This window comes from Coregonus lavaretus, assembly GCF_964263955.1.
Source record: "Coregonus lavaretus genome assembly, chromosome: 9".
Classification (NCBI taxonomy): Eukaryota; Metazoa; Chordata; class Actinopteri; order Salmoniformes; family Salmonidae; genus Coregonus; species Coregonus lavaretus.
Genome location: NC_139996.1, coordinates 48216675 through 48244646, shown reverse-complemented (window position 1 = coordinate 48244646; position 27972 = coordinate 48216675). Strand labels below are relative to the sequence as shown.

At 43.3% G+C, this 27972-nt stretch overlaps 1 protein-coding gene and 1 pseudogene across 2 annotated transcripts; one reads left to right on the top strand and one right to left on the bottom strand.

Annotated features, from left to right (window-relative positions):
* Window positions 1-8093: 8093 nt before the first annotated feature.
* LOC311135384 (uncharacterized protein) lies at window positions 8094-10922 on the top strand (the record flags this gene model as incomplete). The annotated part of the gene is made up of 8 exons (XM_084169319.1): window positions 8094-8174; window positions 8297-8377; window positions 8956-9014; window positions 9425-9494; window positions 9582-9671; window positions 10343-10426; window positions 10533-10637; window positions 10788-10922. The coding sequence occupies 8 exons, from the start codon at window positions 8094-8096 to the stop codon at window positions 10920-10922; spliced, it is 705 nt and encodes a 234-aa protein (XP_084025445.1).
* A 2927-nt stretch (window positions 10923-13849) lies between these two features.
* On the bottom strand, window positions 13850-25800 carry LOC311135383 (phosphatidylinositol 4-kinase beta-like; annotated as a pseudogene). Its single transcript has 11 exons — window positions 25348-25800; window positions 18355-18582; window positions 17857-18090; window positions 17613-17722; window positions 17389-17492; window positions 15613-15736; window positions 15386-15499; window positions 14969-15120; window positions 14549-14681; window positions 14184-14304; window positions 13850-14031 (listed from the first exon to the last, which is right to left on the bottom strand). The product of its transcript is annotated as a phosphatidylinositol 4-kinase beta-like (transcript).
* Window positions 25801-27972: the final 2172 nt, after the last annotated feature.

Here is a 27972-nt window from a genome sequence, read left to right as displayed (position 1 = left end):
GTAAAAGAAATGTTAAGTGAAAAATTTAAGATGAAAGATCTTGGGAGGCTTAGACATTTCCTAGGCATTGATTTTACACAAAGTGAAGGGAAAATAAAGATGAGCCAAACAAGGTACATAACCAAGATACTGGAAAGGTTTGGTATGTCAGACTGTAAAACAAGGTCAACACCATGTGAACAAAAAACAAACTTTGATGGTGATGGTGAACCTATTGATTCAAAAAGGTATCGTGAAGTGATAGGCAGCTTGATATATGTTATGACATGTACAAGACCGGATATCAGTTGGATTGTCAGCAAGCTGTCACAATACCTATCAGAACCAAAAGAGCAACACTGGATAACAGCTAAACATGTGTTGAGGTACTTGAAGGGGACAATGAATCAGGAGTTGTGTTACAAAAAGGGGGTGGAAAAACTCAACCTCGTAGCATATAGTGATGCTGATTGGGCAGCAGATCAAAGTGACAGACGAAGCATAACAGGGTATTGTTTTAGTTTAACTAAATGTGGACCTGTTATTTCATGGAGGTCTAAGAAGCAGCCAACAGTAGCTTTATCTACATGTGAAGCAGAGTACATGGCACTGGCTGCTACAAGAAAGTTTGTACCTTGTACAGTTATTGGGCCAGATGGATAGTGAGTGCCAATATGCACCAGTAACAATCTTTGAAGATAACCAAGGTGCAATTGCTCTGTCAAAGAACCCAGTATGTCGTCAGAGATGTAAACATGTTGACATCAGATATCATTTCATTCGATCTGCGCTCAGTGATGGCAAAATAAGTATTGAATATTGTCCAACGGCAGACATGGTTGCAGATGTTTTGACTAAACCTGTAACGAAGTTCAAAAATGAAAAATTATTGGGTTATATGTTTGGAATGTAAACTGACATTTGTGAGATGTATAACTGTAAGCTAAATGTGTTGATAGTTAGGTTGAATACGACTTGTACAGTATAAGAGCAAGTGGGGGTGTTAACATATAGACTAATATGTTATAAATTGTGTTCTTACACTGGTACAGTTATGCCCTATGAGAGATGTACAACTGCGCATGTGCGAAAATAAAGAGAGGGCATTTTTCCCGCGTTCTGGTTGAAACACCAACGATGAACATGTGTGTTTATTCCTCCTTAAGTAAGCCGGTATTCCTGTCCTGAAGATGATAGCACCAACAGTATTGATGTTGCTAGAGATTATTGACAGAAGAATAGAAACAAACTAGATTCATTGTTGTAATGCGCTCCTGGTTGTAATTATTACATGTGTAAGCCCACAACAGCATTGCTGTTAGATAGCTTCATTTATTTAGTTAGCTATACGAAATTAATAATTGCCTAAAACTTATATTAGCTGTATGGCTAGCTTTATTCAAAATAGCAGAACATACCTGCCAGGCGACAAGTCAGCTCTCCCGCGCTGCCTCTCTTTACGCGAAAATCGTCATGCAGACTTGTGCCCTCATGGAGATTCCGTGCAGTGGATAATTAATACTGAGGTATTCATTTGTGATACTTCACTAGGCTAAAACAAGGTTTACTCGTTCATTCGTGTCGGTCAACCACTGAAAACATAAATGTGTCAAACTTTGTCTGCCTCTTCTTATCCATTTGGTGGAATTTCAACCATGCTCCGTCTTCTCTGCTTCCCACCCCTCCTCGTGCACTTCTCCAATCCTTCCTCTCAGTCTCACAACAAGAGAATAATGCTAGTGTCTCGTTTCCCCTAGCAACCAGTTGCTATAGGAATATTCCTTAGTAATTCAAAGTGTTGATGATGATGATGAAGAGTCCAGATGTATGACCACGATAGTTAGATTAGGCTAGTTATTCAATCAAACACATTTATTTTACAATTATAGACCCCTAACCTAGGAAGAAATGTGTCTCTTATAAACGTCTGTGTGCAGTTACAGGTAGCATACTCCAAAAACTAGAGAAAATTCGACAAAAAATATATTAAATCCACCTTTTGCACAGTCCTCGGCATTTTAGCTGTGCACATCTCACATTTCCCAACACCGTTGCAGTAACTAGTCGTTTCTATGCGAAGCGGCTGCGGCCGCTTGTAGAAGTAGCCTTAATGACAGCACTTCCCACAGTGCGACCAAAAGAAAGATCTACACATATGCAAGAGGTATTTATCGCTCAATACAAAAAGTGGATTTAATATTTTTCTGAATATTCTCTGTTTTTTGGAGTTCCACCTGCAACTGCACACAGATGTTCATAAGAGACACGTTTCTTCCGAATCGAGAACAAAGAAAGTATCGCCAAGGTTTGTAAAAAAATATCCTGATTATGGTAAACAGCAGCCTATGCAAGATCTCAGATGAGCTTTAGCTCTGCCACTGAGGTTCGTGTTTACATGGCTATCTAGCAGTAATGTTAGAGGCTTTGATTCAGTTAGTCTACTGGGAGGAGAAGATTTGTCTTTCCCCAGGATACCCTTGCTTGTGGAGATAATGCTAGCAACCGAATGCTTTAATAAAGGATGAAGGTATAGTAGACCCAAGTAGCCTATTGTAAACTGTAACACATCTCACAATTAGAGTAACATGCAATTTTATCATTGGGGACATCACACTTTGTGCTATAGAGTATAGACTGTTGGGTTTAACAACATTTCCAAAACTCCATACCTGATCATAGGCTTTTGTTTTGAAATGTGTATGCCAGTAATGTTAATTTTATCACCAGCACTTTTGGAACCATAGCACCACTGTAGCTATATAATCCAACCACCTTGACTGATGACTGTCAATTCCTGCTGGAAGTTTCTAACTTTCACAGACTAACCAACCTTTTCTAACTTTCACAGACTGACCAAACTTTTTTCACAAACGTTTTTAGAGTAAGATTGTTGGTCATGAAGATGTCCCTTTCCTAAAATATTGTAGCAAACAAGGGGCGGGGAAGCGAACCCAGGTTACATGCGTGAAAGGCACACACCCTACGCATCGCTCCAACAGATTTAACCCACTTGGTCAGAATTGTAATGTGGCTCACTGTATTAGCGAGGATCACTACACCGTTTCGACCACTTTGACCACCAATATGCAGCCTACAGTTTTTTAGAGAGACAATAGATTTGTGGGAGTCCTTCGTAATTAAAACACTAACCAGCCGTAACATAGGCATTCGATTTCTATTGTCTGCCATTTTCTTTTAGCCTCTGATTACTTGTATCTCCTAATGACGATGTGTGTTGGTGTACTGGTTTTCCTCAACAGCCACCCTCTTTGGATGTATTATTGTTGCCGGCTGTACAGCCAGAGCTTGTGTGCTCGCCCAGGGTTTCAATTTTAGTCTATTTTAGGATTAGGGTTATGTCATGAAACGTGGGCTACTAGGCCTACATTATAAATATGACACAATCAGCATTTCACTTTGGATATGAATAATCCAAATTATCAATCAGTTATCAAAACGCTCAGATATAACCACCAGGGCAGGAGGGCGAAGAGATGAGAAGAGTAGGCTATCTCAGCTGATTTATGCAGGAGATTTAAAATAATAATGTAAAACATATCTGTAGGCTTTTTAGTAACTATTTGAATGATGTTTTAGTCCAATGCATGTTGGTTGAACGCTTTGACACCTTGAACGTGAAAGTGAGTGGTTCAGTGAGTGTCTCCGCCTAGAACATCACAGAGCTGATGAACGCAGCAACGTTCTTTTTCAGAACCATGGTGAGCGCATTGTGACGCTGTCCCTTCTACTCCTACTCAGAGCCATTGATACAGTATTTTCTAAATGGTTATACTCCTACTGTTCTCTAAACAATGGTTTCATAGTTTACAATTGTATAAACTCCCAAATCATGCTCAAAATTCAATTTAATTGATGTCACTGTTGAGTGTTTTTTAATCAGTTTGATAAACATGTTTGTCCCATTGTGACATAGCCAACCATGACTTATGGAAGAATGTGACGTATTAATGGTCCCTATCAAACCCTGTAATTCTAAGAAAGAATTGTCAGATGGTTTTGAACTCAGTCAAAATCACTGCAGTATGTAGAGCGATAATGAGTAGGTCTATGTTCAGTCGTTTGTTGACAGCGACCCCGCTGAGATTCCTCCGCGAGAGGCCACTTCTGAGTGCAGCTGGCCTGTTGTTTGCGACCGGTTCGGCAGTCTACTTTTATAGCAAATATTACGGTATCGGTGAGGATGCACTGGCCACCGTGGAGAGCGTGGACCGTGTTGTCACGGTTGAGGAGGGTAAGTTTACATATTTGACAATGTCTAAATAGTAATAGTCCCAAATGCCACCCAATACCCTATTTCTTATTTTGACCAGGACCCATAGTTCTATGGTTAAAAGGCGCTGGTCAAAAGTAGTGCACTAAATAGGGAATAGGGTGTCATTTAGGTAGCAATCATGGTGATGACATTTTTTACAGTGTAGCCCTAGATTAACAACAACAAACAAACTTGCTCCTTTGAAACCAAACCTTTGCTTTAGGTTTAATTGAACATGTTGGTACATTATGCAGACACATAAATACATTTGATGTCATACAATATAAAACACAAGTAAATATATGATCAGCCTAACTACATGGACAGATGTCTGGTGTCTTGTAGCTAGTATTTCTTAAACTTAGAGAAAACAATCCTTTATTGTTTTTCATAAAGATAATGAGCCCACCCTGGACCAGGAGGACCCAGTCCTTGTTCAGGTAAGAATGCTGCAGGCCTATCAATAGCTTGGGTGCCAGTCTTTCTGCTCTCTTGCCAATTCCATCGTGGCAATATGATATTGGCATCACAATCCCATAAGGAGTGGACAGAGAGCTGAAACAGACTGGCACCCAGGCTATAACAATACTGCTTCATTAGCAGGATTGGTTCAATAACAATCTGTCATTCAAACTGTCATTTTACTGACTCATAAATTGATCCTGATTTTCTTCCTTAGTATGTGGTTGAGGAGGTTGGGCACCGGCCCTGTCTGGCTTTAATCCCTTGGTCTGGACCTCTGTGGGTTCCCAGCTCTGTAAGTCCATCCATTCTGATACTCTTTGGTCTTCTCTCTGGTCTTAAAACTGGTTTATGTACTTTAAACATAAACATGACGTTTTCTGAAGAACAATATGGAAATACATTTCTGTAAACATATTCCCTATTTTTTATAACTGCAGCCAACATATTACCTTACCCATGCTGGGAGGATGCTGGTGAGAGAGCTGGCAGTGTTAAACACGCAGGTAACCATGCAGATTATTGGACAAAGCTCATCTGATCTAATAGGCAGGATTACCTTCAGTATCCACTACGGTAGTGAAATACTTTGATGTTCGTTCCCTCATTTTCTCACAGATATTCACAGTGGAGCAGCCCATCTTCATCTGTTTCACTCCTGCTAGGAGGATGGTATGGAATGAACTGTCCTCTCAAAATGAACAGGTAGCCATTCATATGCAGGTACCTCAGATGTTTCCTTAACCTTTCAACACAGACCTGTGTAGTGTCTCAGAATATATCATGCAGTAGCCTCCTCTTGTGATCCTCCCTATAGCAGTCTGTCAGACCTATAGGCTACCTGTCTATCATTCAAACTGACTTTTAATTTGATCCTGTCTTGTTCCTTAGTATGTGGATGAGGAGGTTGGGCAGCGGACCTGTCTGGCTTTAATCCCTTGGTCTGGTCCTCTGTGGGTTCCCAGCTCTGTAAGTCCATCCATTCTGATACTCTTTGGTCTTTAGACTGGTTTATGTAACTTAAACATCAACATGATGCTTTCTGTAGAACAATATGAAAATACATTTCTGTAAACATATTCCCTATTTTTGTAATAGTCTGTAACACTGCAGCCAACTTATTACCTTACCCATGCTGGACGGATGCTGGTGAGAGAGCTGGCAGTGTTAAACACACAGGTAACCATGCAGATTATTGGACAAAGCTCATTTTATCTAATTGGCAGGATTACCTTCAGTATCTACTATGGTAGTGGGATACTTTGATGCCCTTAAAACTGTTCCCTCATTTTCTTACAGATTTGCAAGATTGAGCAGCACATTTTCATCTCTCGTGCTGGCATGATGGTATTGGATGAACTGTCCTCTCAGCTTGAAGAGGTAGCCATTCATCTGCAGGTACTTCAGACATGTTCTTAACATTTATATCTCAGACCTGTGTATTTCAACTATTATCATTGCAGTGGCCTCCTCTTGCAATCTTCCCTATGCCAATATTTTACTCCTATACAGTACCAGTCTATCATTCAAACTGACTCTTAAATTGATCCTGTCTTGTTCCTTAGTACGTTGATGAGGAGGTTCGGCAGCAGCCCTGTCTGGCTTTAATCCCTTGGTCTGGACCTCTGTGGGTTTCAAACGCTGTAAGTCCATCCATTCTGATACTCTCTGGTCTTTAGGGGGGCTTAAACATAAACATAACTTTTTCTAAAAGAAACTTCTGGAAATACATTTCTGTAAACATATTCCCTTTTTTTATAGCCTGTCAAACTGCAGCCAATTTATTATCTTACCCACGCTGGGAGGATGCTGGTGAGAGAGATGGCAATGTTAAACACACAGGTAACCATTCAGATTATTAACCATTACTCATCTGATCTAATAGGGATAATTACCTTCAGTATCCACTAGTAGAATACTTTGATATCTTTAAAGCTGTTCCCTCATTTTCTCAGATTTTCACAATGGAGCAGCCCATTATCATCAGTTTCACTCCTGCTAGGAGGATGGTATGGGAGGAACTGTCCTCTCAAAATGAACAGGTAACCATTCATAGGCAGGTACCTCAGATGTTTCCTTAACCTTTGAACACAGACATGTGTATTTCAACTGCCAATTGTCTTAGAATCTATCATGCAGTAGCCTCCTCTTGTGATCCTCCCTATTCCAGTCTGTCAGTCCTATAGGCTACCTGTCTATCATTCAAACTGACTCTTAATTTAATCCTGTCTTGTTCCTTAGTATGTGGATGAGGAGGTTGGGCACCGGTCCTGTCTGGCTTTAATCCCTTGGTCTGGACCCTTGTGTGTTCCTATCTTTGTGAGTCTATCCATTCTGATACTCTCTGGTCTTTAGAGGATATTAAAGATTAACATCAAGTCACTAGTTTTCTATAAAACCACATAATGAAAAAACATATTCCCTTGTCTTCATAGCCTGTCTTCTCCAAGGCCAAACCAGTCTACTACCTCACTCGTGCTGGGAGAATGCTGGTAACAGAGCTTGCAGTGTTAAACACACAGGTAACCAAACACATTATTAACCAAAGCTCATCTGATCTTATAGGGAGAATTTACTTTACCCTGTTCCCTTTTTTTTCACAGACTTCCAAATTGGTTATTGAGGAGCCTACCATTCACCTCACTGAAGCTGGGAGGCTAGTGCTTGACGAACTGTCGGCACCTTCAGATAGCCATTCACAGGTAGTCAATCACATTATTAGACAGTCATAGCTGATTAGTAATAGTACACATTACCATGTCCTCTATCTCCACAATTGTGTGTCTTATTCATCACAGAGCAATCTCTATAATTAGGGGATATCTTTGTTTTTCAGCCAAATAGGGAAGACTCTGGTTTTCCCTATGAGAAGTTGCAGCTGGTTGGGAACTGGGGTTCGTTTCATTTCCATTACTGGAAGATCCATTATGGACGAGTGCAGGTACTTCAGACATATTCTTAACATTTATGAACACACCTGTGTATTTGAACTCCCAATTGTCTCTGGGTTTTCTTTTGTATGTCTGTCCCTAATTGAAACCTAGGGGAAACTTGTCGTACGAACATCATGTGGGCTCTATATCACTGCCAGGGATTATACTCAGAACTGAAATCGCCTGCCAAATGTTATAGACATCTACAGCTAACATATAGAGAGAGGTCTGGAGACTGAAGGAGTTTTTTCTTTATAGCAAAATGAAGAGGACATGCATCACCTGTGCATTGTGAGGGGAGTGGAGAAGCAGCTGTGGTGGAGCAGAGTCATCCAGGAAAAAATCCTGGACCCATGGGTGAGAGATTCTCAACTGGTCTTTCGTCTCAAATGCACCTGATTTGTGTCAAATGACGCACATGCTATAGGTCTACTTATATTTCCTGGATGAAATGTAATGTTTCTCTGTCTCTTTTAAAGGGTCTCGTCCAGGTGGTCCTCACCAACAAGAAGCTGATTGGTATTAAGGTACAGTCAGGCAATTTTTCACAGAAAAAATGTAAAGTGGCAAATGTCCATTTACCTATTTGAATAAATACATGTTGACAGAAAATGAAATTACACGTTCTAATCTCTTGCCTCATTTTTAGTTCCTTGGTAGAAGGATCCATGGACTCATGTCCGGCCTTGTCAAGAGGAGGTCTGAGTTCACCTATTATGAGGATGCCCAGGTACACCCCGTTGTTTCTCTGTGTTATGATTTATTTCAGTGTTTGGTTGAGGGGTTTTCAATATGGTGGTTTTCAGTGTTGGGCTGACAGTGTCACATGTTGTGTGTTAAACAGCAGGTGGATATCTCCACCACAGTGGAGGGGTACCAGGAGAGGGGGGATGAGATGATGGCATATCAGTTCTCCACCTCTGACATCATCACCACCCCTCATGAGCCGTCCTCTGGCTCCTCTCACCAGTTCCCCCAGAATTCTCCGCCTCCCCCTTTCCCTTCCGATTCCCCTCCCAGTCCCCCTCCACCTTACCACTCCACCCAGGACCAGGACCAGACCCCTGACAGCACTCCTCAGGTAAAACTCTTTCTACAGTCAATAATTCTTATTTCATTTGTACTTGTGTGTACAGGTGTGTGTCATTGTTTTGGTATCGATAGGTTTGTGTTGTCTGTCAAGGGTCAAGTTGTTAGGTCAAGATGAAAGTATTGTTATGATGTCACTGAATGTTTTGTCTGCTTCAGTTGATGTTGCAGGTGAAATGCAGTTTAGTAGAGTTTAAGTTAATGTGATGTCTGTTTTAGGAGTTTGAGGAGGAGTTTGTGGAGGAGCAAAATAATGCTGCAGATGTGCCCCAGTTGCGGTGGGTTCGCTTTCATGTGTTCATCTATAGTAAAAACCTTTGCTTTGAAATAATCTGCCCAATATTGTAGTTATACAGATGTAGGATCTTAATTTGAGACAGTTTGCTACAGCAGGAAAATAATCCTGCAGCAACAGGATACATTTTTCGTTAGGGCAAATCGAGTCTAAAATTTCAAAGTGGAAATTACAAACTTGAAAATTCCAAATACGCTACAAGTTTGCATTTCCTGCCGTGCAGGAAAATTCTCAGCAACAAAAGAGTGATCAAATTAAGATCCTACATTGGTATGGTCTTTCTGAATCCTGCAGTTATAATATAGGCTAACATAAAATTATTTCTTAATTTCATGGCACTGATGTTTTAGCTTCTTAGGTTGAACATTTGTTATTGAACATTTCTATTTACAGGCGTTACTTTGAAAACCAAGGGACAACCAACTTCTCTCTGAGGCTGGCCGCTATCAGACGTGCTATGGAGGTGAGAAAATGTGAATTTAGCACCTTTTGTATTTCACTTCATGAACATTTCTGGACTATTTGTAAAAGTACTGTCTTGTTCTCACAGGCTCTGACATCCTCAGACAGTACCTCCCTCAATTACCTCACCCACGCTGGGAGGATGGTGTTGAGTGGACTATCCGAGCTCAACCAGCAGGTAACCAATTACATAATTGTGCAACGTTCATCAGACCAGATATATAGTTCCCACTGGGCACAGATGTCATTTCAACGTCTCGTTTTGATTTACATTTGGTTGAGTTGTCAACTAATGTGAATTCAATGTGAAATCCCCCCCAAAATTAACGTAATTGGATTTAGGTTAAAAGACGAAATTCCCTTACGTTGATGACTTCTTTCAAATCCAATCAGTTTCCCACTTTGATTCAACATCATCACATTGACATTTTTTATTGATACAACATTGATTCAACCAGTTCTTGCACAGTGGGTTACCTTTAGGCAACAGTGATTCATAGGGTTTAGTTGAAAAGTTTCAGCGTCATACTAGCCAAACAATCGGAGGCCCTTTGAATTACAGACCTGAATCTTTGAGTTTATGATCTAAGTTTTAAGGAATTTTATGATTGTTTTGTTTTGAGGATGTGAGGCAGTTTCAGCAGGCCTACGACCTACTGGTGAACTTCATTAATGAGCCAGCAAACAGGGAGCGACTAGAGCAGGAGATGGCTCTCGTAGGAGTAGGTCTACATGCAAGCTTGAGCGTTAGCTGCAGGCACCGTCTTCTCATCTAACATCTACTCAATGAGACTTTCTAAAGTGCTTGTCAATGAAGATTATGTAATTATCCTATTTGTTTGACTTCAGATCGACCGCATCAACTTCGCAGATGTTTTTTATGAATTCGTTCTACTAAGCCTTCTAGAAGGAAAGACATCTCTTCCTATATCTGTAAGTGGCCCTAAGAATGGAACATCCTGTTGTTTATCGATGCTATACACACTGTTGTCATATCAGATCTGTAGACACTCACTCATGTCCCCTGTTCCTTCTCCAGGAGCCTGGTAGCTTCCTTTATCTGCTCCTGCAAGTCATAATGAGGATTGACCCTCCTGGAGGAGCCTGGACAGAGGCTGCTGAGAACTTCTACCTCCTCGTTAAGGTACATTTGTGTGTCTCTCTCTCTCTCTCTCTCTCTCTCTCTCTCTCTCTCTCTCTCTCTCTCTCTCTCTCTCTCTCTCTCTCTCTCTCTCTCTCTCTCTCTCTCTCTCTCTCTCTCAATAATAGTTGATGATGTGTCTGTTGTCAACAGGGCCAGATGAAGGCATGGCTACAATCCATCTTCAACCTCAATGACTCAATCTATGAAAGCCCAGAGAGGCTCTCGGGGGAGGTGATGCGGAATCTAGAAATACAGGTTGAGTTCCTGCTGTCCAGCCTGGATTAAGGTTCCCAAACTGAGCTGAGGGCCCCATCACAAAATAAAGTCTTTTGCATTTACAGTTTTTCTCAATTGCTAAAACACTAAACCCTATTGTCTGAACCAAATGCTCAGTTGCCTGAACCCACTGATTGAATCAATCACTCTTTTGGCAAAACCATAAGCACTTTTCACCTGTTTAGACATAACTTGGCAACACATTTTCATTGTGATGCACCCGTGCTGCATAATGGTGAGCACAGGTGACAAAAGTCAAACACAATTAGAGCACAGGTGTCACTACTTGAACACAACAACTCAAAATTGATCACACTTGTGGCTAATGATGTGAGGGAACATATACAGTAAGCCAGTTCAGAGAGCACTGGTTTGTGAGGCCCTACAATGGATAGAAATCTGAGAGGAAGAGTTCGTGTGAGAGGAGGTCGAGGTGGTCGAGGTGGTCAGCGAAGACAAAGAACAGTAATATCTGATGAAATCAGAGCTACTGTGATTGATCATGTTCTTGTCCATGGTATGAGCATGAGGGAGGCTGGACAAAGGGTGCAACCAAACATCAGTAGATTCACTGTGTCCACCATAATCCGAAGATTTAGAGAAGAGAACAGGTAATTACCTTTTTTTGACATTATAGGACAGTATGTAAATGTTGACAGCAATTACTGTATGACATACTATATACTGTACCACAGTATACTGTAAGTAAATATATGTTTCAGTACATCACTGTACCAATGTACTGTAGTATTGTAATGGAGGGTTGGTCTAACTGTTTGTAGGCCTAGTATTCCGTGTATATTTTTTGTAACTCCATGTTCTCTTTTTGTAGAATTGAAAGACTGCCACATGGGGGTGGGAGGACAGGTATGTTCTCCCCACACCAAGAGACCCTAATTGTTGATATGGTCCGTGAGAACAATGCCATTAAACTGAGCGAAATTCAGCAGAAGATCATTGAGGACCATTTAAATTTTGAGGGTATCAACAGTGTCAGCCTCTCTACTGTTGATCGTGTCCTCAAGCGCAACAGACTGCGCATGAAACAGCTATACAGAGTGCCCTTTGATCGCAACTCAGACAGAGTCAAAGAGCAAAGATTCCAGTATGTACAGGTTGGCATATATCCAGACACATTCAATGTTGATTACTCTAAGTAGTGATTTACTGTAGTGGCCTAAATCACTTTTTCCGTATCACTTACAAAACTATATCTATTTCTACAGAGGGTTTTTCAACTGGATGCAATGGAAAGACCCCATCAATACATCTACATGGATGAAGCTGGGTTTAATCTCACCAAAAGGAGAAGGAGAGGCCGTAATGTGATTGGCCATCGGGCCATTGTTGGTGTTCCTGGGCAGCGTGGTGGCAATGTCACATTATGTGCTGCCATCAGCAATCATGGGGTAGTCCACCATCATGCCAACCTGGGGCCCTACAACACTCACCAGCTCCTCATTTTCCTCAATCACATGCGAGATGCTTTGTTAGGGCAGCAGGATGAGCATCCCATCTATGTTGTTGTTTGGGACAATGTGAGTTTTCACAGAGCCCTCCAGGTTAGAGAGTGGTACAATATGAACCAAGGTTTTATCAATCTTTGCCTTCCACCGTACTCCCCTTTCCTAAACCCCATTGAGGAATTCTTCTCCTCATGGCGGTGGAAGGTATATGAACGCCAACCTTACACCAGGGTAAATCTCCTGCAAGCCATGGGACTTGCCTGTGGTGACATAGGTGTGGAGGCATGCCAAGCCTGGATACGGCATGCCAGGGGTTTTTTCCCCCGTTGCCTGGCCAGACAAAATGTGGCCTGTGATGTGGATGAAGTCCTGTGGCCTGACCCAGTACGGAGACATGATGCTGTGGCTGAGTAATGCACTTATTCAGTAAGGACAAGAGTCCCTAGAGAATTGAACTGTGACGATAGAGAACAGTCTCTTTTCTATTCATTGCATTTCTATCTATAACACTAAGTGCGTTACAGATGTGCTCTACTGAATGAGCCCCAGTTGTCCAAAACCCAGATTGAAATGAAACTGCACCTGCTATTAAGGATGGGAACAAAAACACATACAACCAGCAGCTTTGCTGCATGCTTGGACCCCTAATAAGAGATTAGTGGGTCCTAGTTCAATTTTCCAGTTCAAGTTTAAACATCATTCAAAACACATAAAAACCTTGGATGAAGGAGTTGTTTTCCAGACAGATAACACTCATACACCAATGGTTGTTATAGTCCTTTTTCCCCTCTCTTCGGGTTGGCTCACTCTTGATAACCACAGAACTTTCAGAGAACAAAGAAAATGTCCATTAGAAAACCTCAGCAATTGATATGTCTTGTGCTTTCGTTGTCGTTACATAGTGGTTTCTCAACTTCTCAAAGTCAATTTTGCTCTAAGAACAAAAATAAGTACATATATTCTATATGTACTGCTTTGTGATGCTCTTGCACAATTGATCTACAGTTATTCATTTTTCATCCATTCTGAGAAAAGTCTTCTTGGCTCCTCTGAATATAGACCACTACCACATTGCCCCTCCCCCTTTTCAATGAAGTACCTTCTCCGATATTGATACTTATCCTTTTCGTGTGTGATTTGAACTGTGCGTTATGCCTCGTTTTAGAACAGTCAATGCGGTAAATGTCCTATGGATAGGAGGACAAGAGGGAGAGGAGGTGCGGACTCCCCCTCCACAAGGCCAAAACAAGGAGGGGGTAAACAGTGGTCTGTCTAAGACAAAGAACATACCGAGTTTGCAAACAGGTCCTGTAGCACTAGTCTATACACAAGTCCATTTTCCTAAATGTGCTGCTATGGCAAGCACACATGCGTGAGTCCATATGCACATGTTCACCACCATCTTTATATGTATGTTTGCTTGCTCTCCCATGTGGTTGTCCCATGTAGTAGAGTTTGGTGTCGAACTGTTCACATGATGCCGTTGGTGAAGTACTGGAAGCCGTCGTAAAGCTTGGTGGTGATGGAGCGCATGGAGCCATCCACCATCTGCTCCACCAGCACCTGTAGCTGCTCCTCCGTCAGGCTCATGTGGAAACGTTCCTTCAGGTAGCGGATGGTGCTGGAGCCATGGAAGCAGGGTAGGTGAGAGCCTGGTGGGGGAGGAGAGAGGGGAGACCCAGGGAGAGGGAGTCAGAGGAGTTGCAATCCCAAGACCACAGAGAAACCGGGCAGATAGATAATGTTTATGGAAAAACACCACAACACACTGGTCATGCTAATATACCGTTTTAGCTAACAGTACCTTGCTGCATGATCTCCACTATTTGGACCACCTTCTCCATGTGTTTGCGAGCAGCTATCAGGCCCTGGAGCATCAGCATCTTGTAGTAGTTGAACATGTCTCCATCCAGGCCTCCCATCACCTGAGAGAACCACAGACAACAGAGGTTAGTCTTTACACATAAAAAACCAACAGGTTATGCAGGCTACTGCAGCTAACCAGCAAACTCGCTAATAGCATCTTTGAACACTAACAAATGTATGCATTTATGCAGTGAACATTTTGTGAGGTTTCTAGCTAGATTGTATGATCAATTCCACAGTGTTCTCCAGTTTACACTTATATGACAATGCCAATTCGCATGCAGTATAATTCATTTGACTCACATCCACAAATTCGCTGGTGAGCTTAAAAGCGGAGGTCTCAAAGCCCAGGTTCCTGGGCGAGCTGGACAGGATGAAGCCAAAGTCAATGTGGATTATGTGGCCCTCCGAGTCCAGGAGGATGTTTCCATTGTGTCTGGAGAAAGACAGAAAGGAGATGAGGGATAGGGGAACTGAGTAAAGGGTATAGGAATAGAGGAGAGGGTGGGATGTGGTAGTTGATATCAGACCACAAAAACTGTGTTTACACAGGCAGCCCAATTCTGACCTTCTGCCCAATTATTGGCAAAAGATCAGAATTGTGCAGCCTGTGTAAATGTAGCCAAACAGGCTCAAAGACAAAGGAAGCTAAGAGGGGAAATGGAACATGTGAGTAATGTAACGAGTGACACTGAAGAGGGGTGAAAAGGGAGGGCTGCCCACCTGTCTTTAACCTGCAGCAGGTAGCAGATGAGACTGTAGCCGGCGCAGCTCTCCACAAAGTTGCACTGGGCGGTGAGGAAGGCCTCGGTGGTGTAGCTGCCGTGCTCCTGCAGGAAGTAGTCCAGCAGAGACAGCTGGCTCTGCTTCCTCACCTGGAGCACAGAAACAGCATTTTGTATGAAATAGCAACAGACACAGTATTCCATTAGAAAAAGCTACCGACACGGCATTCCATTAGAATTAGCAACTGACACGAAATTCCAGTGCGTGATCAACCATTACTTAGATTATCAAAATCTTTCATCCCAAGAGGTACTGGATTACATAGCTAAACAACTCGGCTTGAAGTTATTGTTAGGCAACTTTGTCATGAGATTTCAAGTGCACAATTGGGTCCATCTCCTTTTCTCTGCTCACCTGGTGCAGAGAGACAGCGTTCAGCACGGGCTCGATCATCCCGCTGTCCGATGACATCACCAGGATCTTATAGGGCTTGATCCACAGGGGGACGTGCTCCTGCTCCCAGATGGACTGGAGAGGAAAGGGGAGTAGTGGAGCGAATTAGTGATTGAACGAATGCTAATAAGAATAAATAATTCAGAGCATTTCTGTGGAATGGGACTCTACTGTGGAGAGTCAAGTACCTGTAGCTGGCTGAGCACCTGGAAGGCCAGTAGCTCTTGCCTCAGGTCGTCCCCACACTTCACGATGACCGACAGCAGCCGCCAGTTTGGCAGGTGACCGTAAGGGGAGCCCTCCCTTATCCGCCTGAGGGATGGAGAGAGCGGAAAGAAATAGTGAGACACAGCAAATGACTTTACAATGCCACAATGTGTTGTCTTCGCTGCACTAAGTGGGACAGACATGTATCCTCGGGTGGGGGATTGTGTATGCCCATCCATTTAGTCTCTTCTAGTAATTACACTGCTCAAAAAAATAAAGGGAACACTTAAACAACACAATGTAACTCCAAGTCAATCACACTTCTGTGAAATCAAACTGTCCACTTAGGAAGCAACACTGATTGACAATATATTTCACATGCTGTTGTGCAAATGGAATAGACAACAGGTGGAAATTATAGGCAATTAGCAAGACACCCCCAATAAAGGAGTGGTTCTGCAGGTGGTGACCACAGACCACCTCTCAGTTCCTATGCTTCCTGGCTGATGTTTTTGTAGTGGTAGCATGAGACAGAGTCTACAACCCACACAAGTGGCTCAGGTAGTGCAGCTCATCCAGGATGGCACATCAATGCGAGCTGTGGCAAGAAGGTTTGCTGTGTCTGTCAGCGTAGTGTCCAGAGCATGGAGGCGCTACCAGGAGACAGGCCAGTACATCAGGAGACGTGGAGGAGGCCGTAGGAGGGCAACAACCCAGCAGCAGGACCGCTACCTCCGCCTTTGTGCAAGGAGGAGCAGGAGGAGCACTGCCAGAGCCCTGCAAAATGACCTCCAGCAGGCCACAAATGTGCATGTGTCTGCTCAAACGGTCAGAAACAGACTCCATGAGGGTGGTATGAGGGCCCGACGTCCACAGGTGGGGGTTGTGCTTACAGCCCAACACCGTGCAGGACGTTTGGCATTTGCCAGAGAACACCAAGATTGGCAAATTCGCCACTGGCGCCCTGTGCTCTTCACAGATGAAAGCAGCTTCACACTGAGCACGTGACAGAGTCTGGAGACGCCGTGGAGAACGTTCTGCTGCCTGCAACATCCTCCAGCATGACCGGTTTGGCGGTGGGTCAGTCATGGTGTGGGGTGGCATTTCTTTGGGGGGCCGCACAGCCCTCCATGTGCTCGCCAGAGGTAGCCTGACTGCCATTAGGTACCGAGATGAGATCCTCAGACCCCTTGTGAGACCATATGCTGGCCCTGGGTTCCTCCTAATGCAAGACAATGCTAGACCTCATGTGGCTGGAGTGTGTCAGCAGTTCCTGCAAGAGGAAGGCATTGATGCTATGGACTGGCCCGCCCGTTCCCCAGACCTGAATCCAATTGAGCACATCTGGGACATCATGTCTCGGATACTTTAGTCCAGGTCTGGGAGGAGATCCCTCAGGAGACCATCCGCCACCTCATCAGGAGCATGCCCAGGCGTTGTAGGGAGGGCATACAGGCACGTGGAGGCCACACACACACACTACTGAGCCTCATTTTGACTTGTTTTAAGGACATTACATCAAAGATGGATCAGCCTGTAGTGTGGTTTTCCACTTTAATTTTGAGGGCGACTCCAAATCCAGACCTCCATGGGTTGATACATTTGATTTCCATTGATAATTTGTGTGATTTTGTTGTCAGCACATTCAACTATGTAAAGAAAAAAGTATTTAATAAGATTATTTCATTCATTCAGATCTAGGATGTGTTATTTAAATTTTTTTGAGCAGTGTATATTTCTATGTACCAATCACCCACCTGACTTTCTCCTGCCAGGGCTCCTTGAGCGCCACAGCGGACGGGTCCTCCGGATCTTTCCGGAACGTTGTGGGGGTGTGGCCAGGTTCTCTGATAGACGTCGCCTAAGACAAAAGAAACATGCGGTTGTAAAACAGCTATCCAGACCAAAACTCTATAACAAGCAAGTCTTAAAGACAAACTACAAGCTAGCAGGGCAATTCTGTCAGGCAGTGACCCTGTACCTGATGTCGCCAGCGGCGATGAAGACAGGCTCCTTGCTCTCCGTGCTGGTGATGCTGTCCACAGAGAACTGGGAGATGTTGTCACTGCTACTGGTGTGGCCTTCTGGGAGCTGGAACCATAGAAGGACCCCAGAGTTAAAAGTACATTCAAATCTGATTCACCTCCTCCTTCCCCAACAACCTAGTCATCAAAATGTGACTTAAAGTCAGACGGTGCCACCATGTGGTTGCCATGGGTACCTACCTCCACTTCCAACTTGCCGATGTCATCCACGGCCCAGGCCTCGTCGTCGTTGTCGTAGTTGGGCACGGTGGAGAAACTGCCGGCGCGCTGCTCGGCTGTGATGCCAACGCACTCCGGGAGGAGGTTGTCCACAGAGCGGGCGCTGCGGATGCATGTCTCCGGGATGCGCAGGGGAATGCCGGACGTCTCGAACCTCTCGCACTCCAGCACCTCCACGTAGATGATGTACGGGGCCTGAGAGGAAGGGGAGAATGAAGAGGTCACTGGAGTTCTAGACCTATTTTTGTAAGGTACATTTATGCAGGAAGTCCCATTGACAAAGAGCATTGGGGCCCACTCCATCTAAACTCCAGGCTCCTCAGGAAATAAATAACAAACTAACAAATGAGTTAACTAATTAATCGTGTCAAACTACTAGGCATTCTGGTCACCTTGTTTTTGGAGCCTGTTGTGTGTGTGTACCTCCTTATACATGTGTATTACAACAAGTTGCCTCACCTTATCTTTGGAGTTGAGCACCACGGCCTGTGTGTGGGGAACGCGCACCACGTGGTGGTCGAAGGCTGCAGTGGGCAGCCAGACGCGGGCTGGCAGCTTGTGGTTGAGCTGTGACAGCTCTGAGATGAGCTGCCAGGTCTTCTGCTCCTTGGTGGGCAGCGTGGCCAGCCGCTTTCCGATGCCCATCAGAGACTTGATGAACTCCCTCTGCAGCGTCAGGCCCAACGGCTACAGAGAGGAGGAGCGAGGTTAGGAGGAGGAGAGCTGGTTAGAATCTAGATCAAGACAGATGTCTTTTTGTGTTCTGAAGACATTTACAACAAGCTACAGCAAATAACAAGTGGCACATCTTTTTTTTAGGGTCCTTCCTTGAATGACTGCACACACAAAAAAAAAAAAAAGAGGCTGAGAAAGGAGGGAGGAAGATGGGTATGATGGGAATTGAAAGAAGGATGTTTTAGGAGCGGAATCTGAAGAGAAAACCAAGGGGAGGTATAAGACTAAGAATGCATGGGCACAGGGAGAAAGAAGCAAATAAATTAAATTCTGTCAACCCATTGCAGTACCACATTCCAGCACCAGAGATCAGTACCACAATGGTTAAAATGAGAGACTTGAGCGAAACCCAGATACCAAACAAGCTCTTGGGCCTTGGAGATGTTTAGTCAACTTATGGTGTCCAATATCTTCATATTTAAAGTATGAGCAATATTCAATACCATTATAGTAGGTCAAAGTACAAATCTAGGAAGTCCTTTGTTCTACAGTCCACCATTAAGGCTACTTTGAAATTAGATAACATCTCAATCATAAGGTTACTATATAAAAAAAGTACTTACATTTTGTTTTGTTATGGAAACAAGTTCCAATTAAGTAGGCTAACATATGGGACAGTTAACATTTTTGTTAAAATACTTAACACAAGAAAAAAAGGTTCATTTGTTAGTTCTTAGTTAAAGGTAGACTCAGTGAAATGTATGTTGCCACGAGCAGCACCGCAGATATTGAGATGAGCGAGATAAAATACTTTCACAGTCGCACTGTTACAGCATGGTAGCCAAGGGACCAAAACAGCGGAGAAGTTGAGCCTCGCACTTCAACGCTCTTAGTTGTTGTGGAAATTGACCCACTATGCTGTTTACTTTCTGCATCTACGTCATCCCACTGAGTCTACCTTTAATACCAGGTAGGCCAATTTTTGCGACATGAACTACTGCCAGTGGCGTATTTGTTGCTTAGGACTACCATGTAAAATGTGTAAACGTGTGTAATTATGACTGACTTTGACTGACTCTCCTTCAGTAAAGGTTACTCCAGGTGTCTTTACATTTAGCTGAGTCTCCCCATTCCAAAACTCCCAGAAGCATTTTTCAAAAACATGAAGCAAGTTATCCGATTACAGAGAGAAAAACAACCCAAGGGGTTGAGACCATTGCACTACATGCCAATGTCCATACTTTTATACCACAAAGAAATCATGCCCAATGCATACATGTGCTAGTTGGTGTGGACATTGAAACAGAGCCTAGAGGTGGCGTTGACACACAGATTAGGGCTAGGGCTGTTGCGGTGACCTTATTACCGCCAGTCACGAGTCGTGACCGCAGTTAAATTCCCGTTGGTAAAGGTAATCCCAATCCAAAACTGCGCAAATGAACGGTGCTGATGGATAGCCTACCAAACTTGCTAATGGCCTGGAACTCAGTGCTCTATTGTCCCTCTAATCACATCATGATTTAATTTGAATAATCTGAATGATGAGGACAAATAATTATGGAAGTTACAGTTCCTGTTCCGAAATGGACACGGGAAAGCCCCGGACCCAATATGCATACATTTTTAAAACCTCTCCCGAAAGGACAACTGGTCTGATCCGAGTGAGGGAAGCAGCAGAAAAGCCAATTGTTTTGCTACTTTATTCAACCGGACCCATGGGAGGGGAGAGAGCGAGAGCGAGGCTGTTAGGGAGTGGAGGCCGTTCGGTGTGTGTGTGAATGTATGAGTAAGCACCATGAGCCTGAGAGAGAGACCGCAACCACTGTTAACTTCTTGCTAGTTATTTATCATCCAATCCGATTATTCAGTACCTGTCTTGACTGTATCAAACTGAGAGAAGCTAGCTAACTCGGCTAATTGAGCCTAGCCATAACATTACTGCGCTTTTCACCGTCCTACCGTTAGCCTACACATAACTCCACTCAGACTATAGCGTAAATAGCAGCATACCCGTTGGCTTTTGGTCGTTGTAGCCTCTCATTTCACTTTTAATTCCATCTTCCATTGATTAGATCTCCCCCTCTCCAAATCATCAATATATAGAGTTGCATCATGCAGCCCTTTATGTTTTGATTTCTAAGACATTCCCTGGTTTATAAGCCTATCACAACTAAATCAATAATGGATTTTATTGTGATGGCTATATTAAAAATGTACTTTGACTTTTTTAAATCTAGATGTTCCAAAAGCGCGCTAAACATGTTTATGTTAATTAACGGTCAATTACCGTGAGACCAGCAGTCATTTGCATGACAATTACCGCCTGCCAAAATGTCATGACCGCCACAGCCCTAGTTAGGCCTATTCAAAACCACAGATTTTCCAGGACGAGGAACCTGTATTTCATAGCATTTCCTTGGTCTTTTTGTGTTGACAGGCAAACCAAGCAGCTTCCTTAGCATTCTACTTTTGTAGTCAAATGTCAAAATGCCTTTCCTGTGAAGAAGTGTATTTTCTGGATCATGACCAAACGTCATGACTTCCTGACATTACTTCCAGAGTGGACAGGACGTTCTGTTGAGGAAGGGTCCCCGAGTGTTACTGGGATCGGATTTCCCTACTGATTCTGGACCCATGCTTAACGAGGCAAAATAATTGGTGTTCCAAGTGGCTGGGTAACACTTCCCAAAATGTAATTCATAGATTTGAAAAGGTAGAGTGGAGATCTGCTCTATCATATAGAGTCGAGTCCTGGCACAATTACCGTATATATTTTTTTATTTTACCTTTATTTAACTAGGCAAGTCAGTTAAGAACATATTCTTATTTACAATGACGGCCTACACCAGCCAAACCCAGGACCAATTCTGCGCCACCCTATGGGACTCCCAATCACAGCAAGTTGTGATACAGCCTGGAATCGAACCAGGGGGTCTGTAGTGACGCCTCAAGCACTGAGATGCAGTGCCTTAGACCACTGCGCCACTCGGTTATGGATGAAGCCGGCACGAAAATAAAATAACCCGTCTTCTTTTTTTGTGGAACAACTGTTCATGGACTCAACAACATGATGAAACTTTGCTCCTTGCTGAAACAAGCAAGGTGTTGTAGCAAACGAGTCTTCTGCTCTATTGCACTCCATTGTAAAGTGCAAGGGTGACAATATACACTACATTACCAAAAGTATGTAGACACCTGCTTGTCAAATATCTCATTACAAAATCGTGGGCATGTTGGAAGATGTTGGAACATTGCTGCGGGTACTTGCTTCTACTCAACCACAAGAGCATTCGTGAGGTCGGGCACTGATGTTGGGCGATTAGGCCTGGCTCGCAGTCAGCGTTCCAATTCATCCCAAAGGTGTTCGATGGGGTTGAGCACAGGGCTCTGTGCAGGCCAGTCAAGTTCTTCCACACCGATCTCAACAAACCATTTCTGTACGGACCTCGCTTTGTGCACAGGGGCATTGTCATGCTGAAACAGGAAAGGGCCTTCCCCAAACTGTTGCCACAAAGTTGGAAGCACAGAATCGTCTAGAATGTCATTGTGTGCTGTAGCGTTAAGATTTCCCTTCACTGGAACTAAAGGGCTTAGCCCGAACCATGAAAAACAGCCCCAGACCATTATTCATCCTCCACCAAACTTTACAGTTGGCACAGTTAGTTAACTATTAGCATGTATTAATGTCATTGTCATGTCAGATGTCCTATATCCAGATAAACTTTCCACCGGCACTCACGTATAACCGCAAATGGCCGACATGCAGTTGATACAGGTGTGTTGATGAAACCAATATTGCATACTCCGGTTGTAAAACAGTCTCTCAAACGCTCAGAATTTGCTAGGATTCTCCTCTATTCAATACTGGCCATGTAATTCTGACATATATATATACACACACATATATATACACACACACACTACTGTTCAAAAGTTTGGGGTCACTTAGAAATGTCCTTGTTTTCAAAAGAAAAGCAATTTTTTTGTCCATTAAAATAACATCAAATTGATCAGAAATACAGTGTAATACGCGCTTTCTATTCTGGTTAGAGCGCTGTTCTGTGAAGGGAGTAGTACACAACGTTGTACAAGATCTTCAGTTTCTTGGCATTTCTCGCATGGAATAGCCTTCAGTTCTCAGAACAAGAATAGACTGACGAGTTTCAGAAGAAAGTTGTTTGTTTCTGGCCATTTTGAGCCTGTAATCGAACCCACAATTGCTGATGCTCCAGATACTCAACTAGTCTCAAGAAGGCCAGTTTTATTGCTCCTTTAAAATCAGCACAACAGTTTTCAGCTGTGCTAACATAATTGCAAAAGGGTTTTCTAATGATCAATTAGCCTTTTAAAATGATAAACTTGGATTAGCAAACACAACGTGCCATTGGAACACAGGACAGATGGTTGCTGATAATGGGCCTCTGTACACCTATGTAGACATTCCATTAAAAATCTGCCGTTTCCAGCTACAACATTAACAATGTCTACACTGTATTTCTGATCAATTTGATGTTATTTTAAAAATGGACAAGAGGGCATACATGGGCACTGACAGCTGAGCCCAGACTGTAAACAAAAAAGGGCTGTAATGCAACACCCACCCAATCTGCACTGCGGGGGTGGTCCCACTCACATTACAGCGCGGCTCAAAATTGTGGACATATTTCACAGCATTCTTCTTCCTCTTCACTGTGATTGGTGCCTCTTGGTTTTTCCTCACTGTTGCAATCCAGCCAGAGGCCAAGTAAAAAGATCAAATCAAAATTAGTCAGGTCAGTCCTTAGGCCAATAACCAGGACTAACAAGATGGCGTGTGAAGCCTTATCAATAAGGACTATCAGTACAGTATTTATTATCAAAGCAAAATGGACTGCTTGGCATCCAACTAGTGATCACTGTGTACTAATACCACAGAGTTTCTAAACCCAGAGGCGCAACACGCGAGACTTCCCATAATGCTTGCGAAGCAGACTCAGCAGACCAGACCAGGGTTTGGTAAGTTAATGGGAGAAGTGAAAAATGTATTCTTAGTTGTTAAGTTTCTCGAAATCTAAATGCAACACAGATTCAAGCTAGGCTTAAGTAGCGGAAACTGTCATTACTACAACCTCATGAAAGTGACAGGTTTTTATTTGACAAAAACTTTGATATAAAGTTGTTTTTGTTGAAAATAAAAACCTGTCACTTTCATGAGGTTGTAGTAATGACAGTTTCCGCTACTTAAGCCTAGCTTGAATCTATGTGCCTTTGATTTGACGGCCTGCACGACCGTTAAACCCGACGATGTGTTTCTGCACATGAGCTTAGCTAGCTAACGTTGCCAAAACATCACCTACAAGCGTGATCGGGGATTTCTATTGGAGAAGCAGTTTCTGCCCATCTTTGCTAATACATCCTAAAGAGCAAAGTCAATAAAGCGAAGTGCCCTTGAACTCCTTTGGGCTGTTGGTTGCATTCTGTGGATTGTTAATGTGCTCCACCTGCCCTACATGATTCTTCACAGCACAGACACAGATTAAACAGGGATCACTGGCCACAACAACACCAGCAGGGAGGTTTGATGCAGGCATACGTGGGGAAGGGAGGGGAGGAAAACAGAGTGAGGGAGAGCGAAAGAGAAGGAGAGGAGATTAGCTGAGAGAGGGATGGGTAGAGGATTTTAAAAAAGGATGACAAAAACAGGCACAAAAAACAGAATAGAGAGAGGTGAGAGAGAGACTAGAGGTGAGAGGAAACATTGGTAGTAGGGAGAAAATGCATAACACAGCAAGATGCCTGGGAGAGTCCAAGAAAGCTTTGAACGAGGGGAGAGGGACCGTCTTTCTGCTATAGTTCAGGACCTTGTCCCATCTAAAACTACCCAATTTGATTTCTCATAAAATAACTGATCCCCTGATGAGAGAGAGAGAGGACTGACAGAAGGTTGCAAGCCAGACAATCAGTGAGACCGAGAGAAAGGCCAGACAAGAGGAAGCAGAAAACTTCCACCAGAACCATATCGCTCGTCAACACTGACACAAATCCTGCCCCAACACAAACATGCTCACAATAGCATCTGCTAAACAATCTAATGTCTGCAATGATAGAAAGTGACCAATTTTTTCACCAAGCTCTCCATTCGAGAGGGACCCACCCTCAACCTCACTCTGACACCAGCTGCAGAGCAATCTGGCTGAGAAGTCCAGCCAAAAAGGAGACGGAGGACACTGCACGCCCAAAACAATAGGGAGGGAACTCTGGAGATGTGGGACAGATGCTACCTAACCCCACCCCCTTCTTTATTAGTTAGACTGAGGGTAGTCTGGCTAGACCATAGAAAGAGCTGGAATAACGCTCTTCAATGTCCAAAACTCGTACTCCTGGGCTCCCAAAGAATGTTCAATTTTGACAGAACAGTTTTTGCACAAGTAATATTATTGTGAGACATGGAAGATGAGCCTGCAAGTCGCAAGCAAACGCTGCACCTGCGAATAATAAAAAGTATTGCTGACTCAGCACACTCCAGCATGGCTGATCCAAGTTTCACTTGCTGAATCCCACAGTGTTCTGTAGGACAACCATTTACTACTGACACACAGATGGAGAAAAACTTGGTATTCAGGTTACTCAGGGTTTCCTGTGCTTTATCATCCATAGGGACTATAAAAGAGAACATGTATGCAACAGGCCTACTATTAAAGATTAAAAACGTACAAAGACATTCTATACTCTACAACTCTGATCCCACTCTCCCTTCCCTCTTTTTGTATGACAAAATATGTTAAAAAAGGTACTCACCTCATCGTAGCCGCTTTCCACCTTGGGGTTGCTGGCTGTTCTCCTGAGGCTACTCCCCAGGCTTGTGCAATGCGTGGCGTCCGACTTGGATCGCTGATGTGTCCGCTTGGAAGGCGAGAGGTAGGCATCGGCAGGGATGATTTGGCTGTCGGGGGCCGGGGGCGGCTCCACGGTGTGCCGCTGGTGGTGTCGAATGTGGGCAACGTCCCGCAGCCCAGGGCTGGCGTCCGCAGCACCGGCGGGACCCACACCTTTAGAAGCTGAGTGGGGCTTTAGTTCGTCTGAGAGGATTAGCTTGCGCAGCTTGGTGCCGCGCGAGTGGCGCTGGATAGAGATGTGCATGTCGGAGGAGTAGGCGACGAGCAGCCATGCCGTCTGCAGGGAGAAGGCAATGCTCTGGTGGCAGCGGTGCACCACTTAGGGCCGGATGGCGTCGCCCATATCCTCGTCCATATAGGAGATGCAAAAAAGTTTGGTTAAAATTAGAGCTAAAGTTAAAGATGACTATATGGGAGTAAGAGAAGAAGAGTCCCATTTAAAGGTCCAATGCAGCTGTTTTATCTCAATTTAAAATAGTTTCTGGGTAACAATTAAGTACCTTACTGTGATTTATTTTAAATTAAAATGGTCAAAAAGAAACTAATAGCTTCTTAGCAAAGAGACATTTCTCAAGCAAGAATTTTGATAGGACTGTCTGGGAGTGGTGTGAGTGGGGAGGGGAAAACTAGCTGTTATTGACAGCGGTTTGGAGGTGTGATGTCACCAGGCAGGCCAACATTTCGTCTCACCACCATAGAATGACATTTCAGGCGTCTTTTAAAATGGCTCTTACACTAAAAACGGCATTGTAATCTTTCAGAATTTCACTGTTATTCCAACCTCAGTGTGGAATATATATAAAACACAGGAAAATCATGTTGACTACACTAAGGTTTTTAAGCAAACCTGGGACTTGAACCAACTATGAGAAGTCGGCATTTGATTTACAGTACTTACGAACAAAGGTCAGTTCAGGCGGTTACTGCAGTTTTGCGAAGGTCGGATATACAGGCCCTTTTGAAGTAGCTTCAGGGGGAGGGAATTTCAGCAACACACTACAGTACTAGACCACACCTTGAAGTCTTAATCGTCGCCACTTCTTGCTTTGTATTTAATTTGTCATGTCAGTAAAGGAAAATCTAAACAAACTCATGGTGTCCAATGACTAATTTGTCTGGTGAATGTCATTCATTATTTCACAATTGACTCATTCAACCAATATGTAATGATACTGTACACAGCTGGTTTTATATCTGTTGTTTTTACCTGCCAAGCTCCATTTTCTAATTCTTGTGGAAACGTTTTTGAATGTTCTTAAAGGGTTACAGTGGAACCGGACACTAAAATGGAAGTTACTCACGCATACAAACACACATATTTATTTTCCACTTGTTGCAGGACCATTGCAGTTTTTCCAAAACCAATCATAGGTTTTTCTTCCCTTGCAGCCTCTTCTCTTCTGGCTGCCTTTGTGTTCTTTGGTTTCCACCTTTCTCATATCTTCCTTTGTCTTGAGGTCCTCCTGTTTCTTCTAGTCAGCTTTAATCCGTTTCTGTGTAAGTTTGTCCCACTCGTTCTCACTCTTAAAAGCAGCCAGATACTTGTTTCTGACTACTTTGACCCATTTCTCCTTTATGAAATCCTTCTGGGCCTTCTTAAACTTCATATCTTTGTGATGCCTCTTTTGTCCCAACTTCTTGTTCTTCTCCTACTTCTGTCTCTCATTTTCCATCTTTTTCTGCTCCATCTTTGATGGCTCTTTCCATGACAGACCAGGGGAAAGCTATTATCCTATTGATGTCACTTGTTAAATCCACTTCAAATCAGCGTAGATGAAGGGGAGGAGAGGTTAAAGCCTGGAGACATGGATTGTGTATGTGTGCCATTCAGAGGGTCAATGGGCAAGACAAAATATTTAAGTGCCTTTGAACGGGGTATGGTACACTGATACGTTCTCATACTTACAGCTATACATACTCACACTTTCATACTCACATTCACACACGAACCCCACCTTCAACAGGTCTGATCACATACAAGGCCCCTGGATAGGCAATCGAGTAGGCTACTTCCTTACATCAAACTAGATGTAGCTCCGGCGCTGATGTGCTCTGGCATTTACAGGACAGAGCGTACTCACCAATTCTTGCCCTCTCACTGTTTATTCTCTTCCCCTTGCGCCTTATCGCTCTATATTTGTATCTGTTTATGCAACCTATCTTCCTTGGCCATGCATGTATGTGATAGAGACAGAGATACTAATACTTTATGGGAATTAACCCTGTTCTTAGAATCAGCACTGTAGAACATAGCGTGTATAATAAGTATATTGTTAATTGCAGTGTAGCCTAGGTTGCCTCTGGCTATGAATGTTTCTGTACTTGTATCAGTACATTTTTGGCTAATAACATAGACCTAACAATTATTGTAAATGTGTGTTTACCTTGTGTTATAATAACCTATTTTCAATTTAAATGATAGGACTGACTGAAAAGCTGACTTCCTCCATTATAGGCTCCTGGTTGTAATTATTACATGTGTAAGCCCACAACAGCATTGCTGTTAGATAGCTTCATTTATTTAGTT